Source organism: Silurus aristotelis (assembly GCF_946808225.1).
Source record: "Silurus aristotelis genome assembly, chromosome: 6".
Taxonomy (NCBI): domain Eukaryota; kingdom Metazoa; phylum Chordata; class Actinopteri; order Siluriformes; family Siluridae; genus Silurus; species Silurus aristotelis.
This window is the reverse complement of record NC_139579.1, coordinates 27259296-27272236: the sequence shown is the minus strand read 5'-3', so window position 1 is coordinate 27272236 and position 12941 is coordinate 27259296. Positions and strand designations below refer to the sequence as shown.

The 12941-nt window shown below is 35.3% G+C and overlaps 1 protein-coding gene across 4 annotated transcripts in view; it reads left to right on the top strand.

Annotated features, from left to right (window-relative positions):
• alk (ALK receptor tyrosine kinase) overlaps positions 1 to 12941 on the top strand; it is a 479320-nt gene that overhangs the window by 301144 nt on the left and 165235 nt on the right. For all 4 annotated transcript variants that reach the window (XM_083544512.1, XM_083544514.1, XM_083544515.1 and 1 more), the window contains one exon: positions 11870 to 12071. In XM_083544512.1, the coding sequence (XP_083400638.1) occupies positions 11870 to 12071 (202 nt within the window). The remainder of the gene's footprint in view (positions 1 to 11869; positions 12072 to 12941) is intronic.

Genomic DNA, 12941 nt, shown 5'->3' with positions numbered 1-12941 from the left:
CCCCTGTGCACAAAGCAAACCCCATGGAAATATGGTGTACATGGTTTGAAATGGAAGATCTTGAGAAAGCTGCTATAGAGCTCTGACCTCAACCATAGTGAACACATTTGGGATGAATTGGAGCCCTGACTACACCCCAGGCCTCCTCACATCTTTATATCAGTACCTGCCTTTTCTAGTGCACATGTGGCTGAATGAGCACAAATCTCTTTACAACCACATTCCAAAATCTAGTGGCACATCCCACTCCAGAAGAGTGGAAGTTATTGTATCAGTAAATGGGGACTAAATGTGGAATGGGATGTTTAAAAACCACATAAGAATCTTATGCTTAAATTAAATTATAATTAATCTAAAAGGTAGAATAATTATCATTTCTTATAGTGAGGATCAGTGATCATTTAAATATTATGCAATATTGTGTGATTTTTTTTTGCTACTTTATTTTTCCAGCTATGAAATATTTTACCTTGAAAATTTTTTGATGGACAGACGGAAGTTATTTATTTATTTGCATATGTATTAGATCAGGATTATAGAGGAAGATAAGGGCTCACATTTATTTTCTGAGCTTTAAATTGGGCCAGCGGATAAGTCTGACCTAAGGTATTGGTGTAAAGGTAACTATTACTCCATTAGCAATTTATTATTATTGTTATTATTTTATTATCATTAGTAATAGTAGTAATATTAGTAGTTGTAGTAGTATTACTTGCACATGCATACACATGCACGGAACAAAATTATGATATACATTAAAAGATTTAGGCAGAAATCTGTAAGCAGATGATATTGGGGTGAATTGAGAATCCTTTGAGTCATAGAATCAGAATTAAGCAGATTATGTAAATGTGGGTCTCTGTGCACTGTCTATCAGCACATGAAGCCTTTTTGCTTATATTTACAGCATTTGGCAGATGACCTGATCCAGAGCAATCATAAAGTGAAGTTTCATTTAAATAGAATGTGCTGGATTGAGGGTTAAGGGTTTTGCTCAAGGGCCCAGCTTTTAATCAGAAGCCTGGCATCTTAACCACTTAGCTACCACTTCCACTTGAATGGAAGAATAGGTTAGTGACTGATCACCAAACATTATGACCAGACGATATGTCCAGAATACTGTCCAGTGTACAGCTACTGTGGTAACAAACAAATGTGGTTTAACTGCAATGTGTTCACAGACCCTTTGCTCCATTTAGTTTAGTAGTGAGGCACCAGTCTCTGAAATATTTTTTACTAAAGTTGAATTTACAATAACTAAATAACAACTTTTTGGAACACTTGATCGAAAACTGTGTTAGTTTGTAGTTAGGTGTATATGACTCTAATCTTCCTCCTCTTTCTACTGTGACAGCACCCATTAATATCTTCCTACAAAGTGATAAAGTCTTTTTAAGAGTATTTTATTTCTACAGTCTCATTAAGATTGATGAAATGACACATTTGTTTTGATTCATTGCTTCAGACAAAAAAATACAAACTATTTAAAGCTATGAAAGTATTTTGAGAAGATCTAGTGGTGCTAATTTATTTGGTAATGGGCCAAATGGTGGTAGCAGGTAGCATAATAGCTCAGGAGTCTTAAGTTCAATCGTGATCGTCTGTGCATGTTTTTCAAATCAGTTTCTTTCAACTTCTTTCTACTTTGCAAAAAATGCTAGCAGGTGGATTGGTTGTGCTGATTGGTCCATAATTGTGTGTATGAATATGTACTGTATGTGTGATTATACTGTATGTGTTGAGGGTATATTCCAGCATCACATATTTTAGTGTTCCTGGGATTGAATCTGGATGTGCTGCAAACACTAAAAAGCATTTTTGCTGGAGGTAAATAATTTGATAATTACTTACCGACCACTCAAATGTTTATAGACTGTTTATTTTTTCCCCACAAAAATAATAATCATAAAGTGAAGTTTCATTTAAATAGAATGTGCTGGATTTTAACCAGATATCCTAATTACATTTAGTGTTTATAATTAATTAGTTGTAATAATTGATTTAGATTTAAACAGATTAAAACAGATGCTCATATACTTGTCCCAGTTTAGTTAAGTTTTGTTTCCTCATGCTGGTAAAAGCTACCCCTCTGCATGGCGGTAGTAAAAAAGAATATAGGTAGCAAAGCTAATTTTATCACATAGCCTGCGCATCCAGAGGCATTTGGGCAAATAACCATAAAAGTGCAAATGCGATGTTCGACTATTATCAACCTCTTGCGCCTGAAAACAGATTCCTATAAAAGCAGTCTCAGTGGACAGGAGTGACACTGATCTCAGCACAAAGACAACAATAAACAGCTTCCTCACATGGTACTTTAGCTACAGGCACAGCAAGCCACAGCGTTTTATTGCACAAACCTGTCAGCTTACATGACCACAAGCTGCATAGACACCAATGGACTGCTGTCTCACGCGAGGGATGTAAGGAACAGGAAAACTGAAACAGCTTTCCTGGTACCACATCTGTAATTTAGATGCAGAACTATGACATCTTTTCAAATAAAAAAATCGATTGATCGGATTATTGCTCGTCATTATCGATGGATAAATAAATGAATGAGAGATACCACTGGTTGCTATCCTAGCATGTAACAAGGAAAATTATAAATGTGTAGCAAAAGACATGTAACTATTAAAACTATGAATATTATATAAGATGTCTTTATAATTTCTTGGTTAACGAAATACAGAGAAATGGAAAAAAATTCCACCGAGTTTTAACAATAAAATTAATTTATTCTCCTCAATAGAAAAACAACCAAACTTTCAACATTTTAAAGTGTAGGAATAAAAAATAAGCATGTAAGTTAATGCAAGTTATGCAAGCGAAATATTAGTGATATAATTGCATCATGACAGAATTCTGGATTATTATGTCTCACATTTTATAGGTTGTATTGTTACACAACTACGTTAAAACAGTTTTCTCTTCAGTAGCTTTAAAATGACACCAGTTGCATTTTGCTGTTTTTAACAGTGCCTGAGGAAGAAGTAGTAGAAAAGGCATTTTATCTGACTTTGGAGCTCTATTTACAGTTAAAAGGATGGCTCAAGTGCTGATACATATCTCTTAATGTTTCAATTGATTGAGCAGCAGTTTTTTGGGGGAAGCCTTGTTTATTCAATATCATTTTTTTCTTAATTTAATTCTTGTTTTAAATTTTATATAGATCTAAATAATCTGGGAAAGGGAAAAAAGATAGATACTTTACAAAGGATATTCAACAATTATCGGACATTATTTTTGTTTTTGCTGTTGTCATTGTTTGGTAAAATTGTAGGAAATCTTGAAGGTGATTGTTCTATAGTTTCCCAAAAAAAAAAAAAAAAAAAAAAAGGTTTCCTGGTGGTCTAGTGTTTAGGATGCAGCGCTCTCACCGCTGCGGCCCGGGTTCGTTAGGAAACCAGCGTTAGGAAGGGCATCCAGCGTAAAAACATGTGCCAAATCAAACATACGGATGATCCGCTGTGGCGACCCCTAATGGGAGAAGCCGAAAGAAAGTTTTTTTTATATTACAAAAACAAAATTATGTTAGAAATAAATAGCTAAAACAAATGAAGCAAACAATCAAGAAAATAAATACACACATGCATATGTTTTCATATTATTTTGTTCAATTGAATGTTCATCCACAGTAGTACTTTCAGAGCTGGACTGCATGTCTCAGCAGTGCTTACCTACAACATTATGGCCTCATCCAGGATATAAATCCTCTCTGTTGCAGTGAAGCATTTTTTTTTACACAGATTTCCAATACATGTGTTACAGATAGTACTTGTGCTGGTAGTGCTGTTTCAGGGAACATTAGAGAGAGAAAGGCTTTGAACATGAAATCCCATAGACATTCAGTTAGTTGTTTGCTCTGATGCTACATGACTTTTTTGTTATGTTTTTTTTTTTATCTCAGCTCTGGAGATGGAGTTGAGAGTGTCTTTTGGTGCTTTTTTTTGCTCTGCCAATCCTCGTTGTGCTTGACATGGCCTTTTGTTTCGTACATCACAAAGACTGATGGAGATCAAAGGTTCCTGGTGTCAGACAATGATTCTGGGAACCGAAAATGAGGTAGCAAATATGAATCAAACAAACAGGTGTTGAGTGCATGGAGATAAAACAGTGCAGTGTGATCAGTGCAATGAGCATGGCCATATACTGGAGTAGAGCCTCTTATGAGACTCAATTCTTCACATCTTCAGACAACACAGGGCATTTTGTCTTGTAGTATATATTAGGCTTTTAGAAGATATCCATACATTTTGGATGTGGGGGGAAAAAAATGATGCCGACTCAGGTGTAATTTAAATGTACAGTATATAAGGTTTTTCCAGTAAACATTTGTGCACTCAAAACGGGTCAAGATCCAGAAAACCCGTAAACATAATTGAATTAGTTTATGTGAAACTTTATGCAGATCATTTTTTGTGTCATTTAGATGATCTTTGCTAATAGAAACAAAACAAGAGGCAAAATCATTAGGATTCTAAATTTTCACTTGGTCCAGTACATCCTTTAATGACCTTATTACTCCAGTAAATGTAAAAGTACTCCTTTTGAATTTGTACTTAAGTAAAAGTACAAAGTACTTGCTCTCGAATGCACTTAAGTATCAAAAGTAAAAGTACTGATCTATAAGAACTATACTGTGATCATTTCTACAATTCAATGTTCCATGCTTCTAAACTTCAAACCTTATTAACGGGAGCTTTCTATTGTTGCAAACACACAGTAGGAGAACTCTTACTCCAAACTCTTGCCAGAACCTTCAAATTATGCTTGTGACTTTGAGACAGGATTACATTTGTGCACAATTTATATCATACACTTCAAACTCGAGATTAGAAAGTACGTTATAACACTTTAAAATGTAGTCAAGTAGTCAAGTCAAGTCAGGTTTATTTCTATAGTGCTTTTCACAACAGACATTGTCTCAAAGCAGCTTTACAGAAATCAACAGTTAAGGTGAACGGTGTGTATTTATCCCTGATGAGCAGCCGTGGCGACTGTGGCAAGGAAAACCTCCCTTAGATGTACTGAGGAAGAAACCTTGAGAGGAACCAGACTCAAAAGGGGAATCCATCCTCATTTGGGTGACATCAAGAGTTTGATCATTAGAGTCTACCAGTGATCCTAGATTTGCGTTATGGACTACATTTATACATCTCTAAATCACTGTATGGTGTTTAACGTGGCAAATTGTGAGAATAGAACAGACAAAAACTGCTAAGTGATCAGTTGCTGTGACTCATCCCAGGTTTAAATTCAATTTGGAGTCATCTTTGGTCATGTCATTATACAGTATAAATATTGGATTGTGCTCATCCCTCTTTACATTTTCATAAATGTAAGTGGTGGGTTGTAGGTTCCCTGGTGGTCTAGTGGTTAGGATGCGGCGCTCTCACCGCTGGGGCCCGGTTCGATCCCCGGTCAGGGAACCGACCCCCGCCATTAGGGTTGCACAAGCTTTAGTGCCGGTCCCAAGCCCGGATAAATGGGTAGGGTTGCGTTAGGAAGGCTATCCAGCGTAAAAACATGTGCCAAATCAAACATGCGGATGGTCCGCTGTGGCGACCCCTAATGGGAGAAGCCGAAAGAAAGTTTTTAAGCGGTGGGTTGTGCCTAACCCTATTCCTTATAGTGTCCTACTTAAGTGAATCCACCTTTTTTTAATACTGTCATTATGACCCCACAGCTATAGAAACATTAATAGTAATATATAGAAATATCATTAATCAATATTAAACGGAAACGCAGAGTAACAGAGCGCAGTATCACAGACAGGTATCTCATACAGTGTAAGTGAATGCTATTACTAAAGCAAGAAACCTAATGAACACAATTCAACATGCACCACCTGCATACATTATCTCCAGCAGAAGCATCAGTATTAATTTCATTAAATGATGCTGGGTTTTCTGTGCATTTTATTTTGCATTTTTCCATGCATTACGGTTGACCTAAAGATTTTAAATTAAGACTAATTGTGTTTTTGTGCAGTAGGAAGAAAACGCAAACGTATTCATTGTTCATGAAACAACTGGTTTGAACTGTTCTGAGTGACTTTTTTATCACAATGTCCAGCTTTTCTTTAAAAGTCTGTCTTGTAAATATCCTCTAAAAATGTATCTGCAAGCAAATCAAATCCTTCTCCTCTGTCAGCATTGTGGAACGAAAATACAGCTATTAAATCTACATGAATATATTTGAGCAAATTTTTTTTTTTGACATTTTATTCAGGGCCTTTGAAAATACACTATCGAATCATAAAAACAAATTGTGTTCATGCAACTCAATTCACTCACCTGGAACCCATACAGACATCTAAAATTCTGTGATACTTTTTCCTTCTCGTTTTTTTCTCCAGTGTAAAAAAAACGATAAAACACTTTATGGCATGCTGTTCGAAAATCAGTATTACTTTGGGACGTTAGAGGCGCCATGCCATGGCAGATTTTTCTTCATGTATTATTCTTCACTTATCTGACATGCAAAAGCTTTATCATTTATGCCTATTGCCACCTAGATTGCTTATGATTGTTTTTCCAAAAAAAAAAAAAGAAATTTTTATTAGTTATTTTCTCTTCCTTTTTCTCTTCCTTAAAAGAAAATTACATTTAAAATTGAATAGAAAAGTTCCTTTTTCCATTTCTTAATGCAATGACAAAGGCGCCAAATGCTCTAAATAAGATGGAAATAACATGGAAATAACTTCACGGTTTAGGGTGGTTCCGAGATATTTATTTGGGCTCACTAGAGGGAGATGTTTGTGTGTGGCTGTTTAGTCATGCTTTTGGCTTTAAATTAGTTTTCTCCTCCCTTAATTGTTCCCTACAAAATTTAAACCTGTTTTAGTAATATGCTGTGATCTACAATTAAAAGTATGGCTAATGATAAATTAAATATAAATATAGGCTTCTCATTACAATGGAAGTGTAATTATTTATTTATAACTCCCCCCCCCCCCATGTTTCCTGTGCAGAATGCCAGACTTGCAAACACTGGCACATTTTTTTGGCATTCTGTCAAGTCAAAGCTTTGCGCTGATTAAATTTGTAATGGTGCATGGGAATGAGGAGGTGTGCTTTCCTGCTGTTGATTATAATTTTTTTTTCGTTGTAACTATCAGTCAGGAGGCAAATTGTCTTGTAGCAGTTGGCTGGACTGATAGCACGTAAGTAATTTACTTCCTACCTTATGATAAACGTGAATGTATTGCAAAAGATTTGCTTGGCAAATTAAAAAAAGAAAAAAAAAATAGCTGCAGAAGTTTAAGATCCCAGTTCTGTCCTAATGGTGTCACACTTGTGAGTTATCTACTGTGGCAGTAACGCAATGCCACTATGAGTGTAACCTAAACTTGAACGTTTATTTATGTATCATTTTTTTTATATTTAATCTTTTTTAATTAATACGCAGAACCAGAAATGGTCTGTATCCTAAAATGGCAATCTATATTATTTCATATTTGTATTCCAATGCATTTATATTCAGTTAAATTCCTATAATTACTGACCGATTTAATTAAAGACCCGTATCACCTGCTCAATGATGCATCTACAGAATCAGCCAATCATATGGAAGCAGTACAATGCATGAAATCATGCAGAAACAGGTCCAGTGCTTCTGGTAATACTCACATCAAGCATTAGAATAAGGAATATGTGATCTCGGTCATTTTGACAATGGCATGGTTGTTCATACCAGATACCGATTTGAGTATTTTAGAAGTTGATCTTCTGTGAGTTACACAAAATCCCGGTGAGGGCAAATGTTTAGTAGCAGCTCTGCAGGAGAAAATGGCATGTTACTGATATACCTGTTTGGCTATTTGCCTTTGACTTTTCAGTAAATTCAAAATTCATCGACTATGTAGCTGTGTTTAAAACGTTGGATTCTTTGATCAGAAGGTTGTGAGTTCAAGTCCCAGCACCACCAAGATGCCACTGGTGGGCTTTGGAGCAAAGCTCCTAACCCTCAACATCCCAGTTGTGTAAATGATATGAGCTAAACTATTTTCTTCAGACATTTTTTACATTTTCCTTAGATGAACTCTGTTTGGCACAATCTGTGATACACAAAAAAAAAAATATTATAATAATAATAATTAATTAACAGGTCTAAATGTCACATTTATACTCACTTTTACACAGAATTTATTGTCACCAGCCGATGTAATGTTTTTTGGAAAAAAAAATGTTAATTGCTTTTATTTATTTTTATTTTTTTTATTCCCATTAGTAACAAAGCATGTATTCAAAATACTTTAATGTGGTTAAGCTTAAAGATCAGAAGACCATTTTAGGTTCTTCTAAACTACCAAAACTGAACAGTCTTCAGCTTTGTGTAAGCATCCGATAAGTTTATTCCAAAGTTTAGTATTTTTTTTTGCTATTTCTTTTATACTGGCTAGTTTGTTCACCATGCAATAAGAGGCCTAAAAGCTTTAATAGGTTCCTTTGTTTACTGCATGAGGTACTTTGTGCAGCCAGCATGGTTATAGAAATGTGTAGCCTGTGGAACTTCCTGGAAAAATGCCCCAAAGCAGCCCATGCTTTTTCTGACAGTGTATTGTGAACCATGCATATAGCACTTGGGTCTATAATGGGCTCCAGTTCAAATTAGCAGCAAGATAAAATAAATACTCAAATCATCATAAAAAAAAGTGGATAAACACGCTTTCATAAGGGTACAAATGAGGCTACTGTTTCCTTAGTCCCCTGGACCATTTCAGACAGTATTTTAATTCAGCCACTTTTATATTTCAGAACTTTGCATTTCTTTTTTCCTTTTATTTTTTTTTTGGTCCAACTATGTTAACCCAGCAAATTGAAAATTCCACCATGTCGCATTTAAAAGGCTGCATTTAAATTGCTAAATGGCTGAAGTAGATTCACAAAGATTCACAAATTGGCCTCATTTATGAAACCTGGGCTGAAGAAATTGGTGTGAAATACTTTCATGCGCACCTTTCCTTTTTTTCCCTCATGTTTGCAGCATTCAGGTTTGCTGCTTTTGGATAGTTAAGTGTTCTGTTTTAAGCATTTACAAAAAGAAAAAAGAAAAAAAAAACAGTTCTCAGTTCTAAATGTCACATTTACACAGAAATTTACACACACCCTGTTTTTCTTTTTGTCCTCAATAACAAGTCCAAGCGTTCACATTTTTCGGTAAGAATAACGAACCTTTCAGATAAGCAGCATACTTTGTTACAAATGTGCTTCCGAGTGTTTTGCAAGTTTATGTTGGCACCAGCTTTTCGTGGGTGTGAATTTTCCAGCATTTTACTCTTATTGGCGAGTGACATTTGAATATATAGCTCTACAAAAGTACTGATATTTGGCGAAAAAAACTACATCCAGAACACTCTCCCAAATTCACACGACTGAAGACTCTAATTCAAGGAGCTGTTAATTTATCAATTCATTAAGTTATAAGTCGTATGAGAATATATAAACCTCAAATATTAGTTACAAATTAATTAAGGAAGTAAAGAAAGGAAATAAAGATTTCTGGTACAGGAAAGTAAGATGCCATTCTTTAAAGAATATAATAGTGTAATTATTGCCATTTTTGGAGATAAAATATTTCAGGACATGCTGTTATCAGAATATATTCAATTTTTTCGGGTGACTAATATCAGGCCTCACAAAACATCATTTGGATTTTTTTTTGTTACATTAAACACACAATGCTTCATTCTAGACATAACATCTATAATCAACCCAACATAACAACACTTTTGTGTCACATATGGTTAACCAGAATAAATGTGATATCGCTTATATGACAGAACTGAAGCGGAGAAACCCTGAGATAATGAGCTTCACTAGACCTGAGACCAAACATACACTTCAGCCAACTGTATTATACCCAAAGCAGAAAGATTGTCCATATTGTTTTCTCAGTTTCATTACACTTGTGCCATCACCTAACTTTTCGCATATATATATATATATATATATATATATATATATATATATATATATATATATATATATATATATATATATATATAAAATAACAATGAACAGTGCTATTGAACAGCAAATTTGTATTGTCCTATAGACTTTTCACTAAAATGGCATTTAGTTTTAGTTATATTTTAGTCATCTGAATTGTTTTAGTGTTTGTCTAATTTTAGTCAACTTGATACTACAGTAAAACCCCGTTGGACGAGCTTAATTTGTTCATGAATATTGCTCGTAAGTCCATTTGCTCGTATGTTCAAAATAGTTTTCCCCATAAGAATTAATGTAAAAGTGATTTAATCCGTTCCGAGACCTCATTCGATCACTTATTTCTGCACTTAAAAAGTATTTGTAGCCTATTTTAAAAAACAAATACACCTCAAATTACCAGTAAACATAATTTAACACTTACCCATGTGGTAGTGGTTGATTGCGAGTGTAAGAAGCGCACCACGCTCGTACCTTTCGACTATTTCCTTCTTGGTTTCAATGATAATTCTATCTACTTTCGTTTTCGCAGCACCATCACTGATTTTCTTTGGAGACGTTTTTCAAGACTTCTAGTGAAATAAAAATATAACTAAAAAAGTTAAGTTTTTGCTGCACTTAACAACGAGAGCAAACGAGTGACACGAGATCAACTAAGCGACTGATGCTACCCTCGGCCGAAAGCGGGGAACCGGAAGCGTGGGTTTGCTCGTGCCTTTGAAATTTGCTTGCAAAATAGCGTAAAATTTTGCGAGCAAGGTCGCTCGTATCTTCGTTTGCTCGTACTACTAGTTGCTCGTACAATAGGTTTTTACTGTATAAGATTATAGCCAGCTAAATCTGCTAAGTCGAATAAATCTACTGTAAGTATTTCCCTACATTTGCCATTCAGCCTTAATGATTTAACAAGTTCTTGCATGTGCCAGCCAGTCTCTTAAATTGCATTGATAATTTGTCGAGGATGTTGAAGAATCAGATGAGTCCTTTAGAGGGACCTGCATAAACTTGGGTACCAAATGCGATTTGTGAAAGGAAATCAGCCAACACTGAATGACAATGCTTCAAATAGCTAATTACATCTTACTGTAGATTTCACAAAGCTGTAATTACCAACAACAGTTTTGCAACCAAGTGCTAATACTACTAGCTTGTGGGGTCAGAATACTGAATACTTTCCCCCACTGACGATTTATCTTTAAAAATACCCTTTTTATGATTTAGTCGATTATATACTGAACAATTTTGCCAATAGTTCATTGATTTCATATTTTCCATTTCCTGAAATGTTGTGGGTTTAAACAAGTATTAGTCTGAATTTGGATCTCTCAACATATAGGGCTAATTTATTGATTATTGATTGATATGACTTCTGATAAAAAAATAAATAAAAATACAGATACTGTTTGAGGACTGGAAATGGGGCATTTGGATGTTTCTTGTCTCTGGTAATGTTTTTATTTTTCTTCTCGTTAAAAGAAGGCCTTGCTGCCCTTTTGCCTTTCTTCTTTCCTCTGCTCTCTGAAAAAAAAAGTTACCGAATGAAGGAGCTTTATATATCAGTGAGGGAGAGAGAGAAAGAGAGAGAGAGAGAGAGAGAGAGAGAGAGAGATATTTCTAAATCAAAGCCCACAGAGAGAGCTTTGATTTCTCCCCTCTCTTTCATTATTTCTTTCTTACTTTTTTTGTGTGCTGTCATTTCATTCCGCCCAGCCATGTCTTCGGCTTTTTGTGCAAATTTCGGTGTTTGAGCTCCCGGCTTCATATTTGGATTCACTAGTAGTCCAGAGCGAGGCATTCTCTTGAGATGCCTCCAGCAAACACATAGATTCTTTCCAAATAAAAAAAGAGAAATGACAGACTTTAATTAACAGATTAATTCATTCATTTAACACTTTCCTATTTCATTTGATTTTCAGGTCGCTTTGTGTTAGTGAACGGCTCGGCTGTGGGAGGACCCTGGGTTCTAAGTCCATGGCTTCGGTCTATCCATCGACCCTGTGGGTTGGACGTGACTGTATTTCTGCACCCCAGGCAAAAAGGCCGCTACAAAGTATGGCTCATTGAGCGAGACAAACCACCACAGGTTCTTCTGACCACAGAGCCTCCCCACATTACAGGGTGAGTCTTCCAGCATTGCAAACTTCTACCCAGGCTCTTCTCTTTGTTTACTCTGAGTTATCAATTTGAAATTAATTTAGAATTCACAAGACACTTGTTTTATTGTTTTCCCATTTTGGATTTTGTTAGATTTATAGCTTGGAAAACTGCATACACATTGTTAAGCTTAATGAAGACCTATAGGGAAAAGTGTTTATTCCTGACTAGTCAAGCAGTCTTCCTCAATACCCTGGATAACACTCTGCCAGATGTTTGGACTGAAGGATGATTCTAGCCAAAGATGCTATTGTATTTGTGTGCATATGATTGATAGATAAGACCCCTGATTTAGCTTTTTTTTAGGGTTAGGGTTAGCAAAATGAAAAGTATGAAATAGGGAGCAGGCATTAGAAAGGAATGCTTTACATGAGGAATGATAAATACATTTTTTTGTTGTTTTGCTAGCTGGCTTATATTTTAAGACTTGATGTGTTCTAGACTGAATATACATTTACACACACACATGCACGCACGCACGCACGCACGCACGCACGCACGCACGCACGCACACACACACACACACACACACACACACACACACACACACACATTATCTATCTATCTATCTATCTATCTATCTATCTATCTATCTATCTATCTATCTATCTATCTATCTATCTATCTATCTATCTATCTATCTATCATTTATATATATATATATATATATATATATATATATATATATATATATACAGTGGGTACGGAAAGTATTCAGACCCCCTTAAATTTTTCACTCTTTGTTATATTGCAGCCATTTGCTAAAATCATTTAAGTTCATTCTTCTTCCTCATGAATGTACACACAGCTCCCCATACTGACAGAAAAACACAG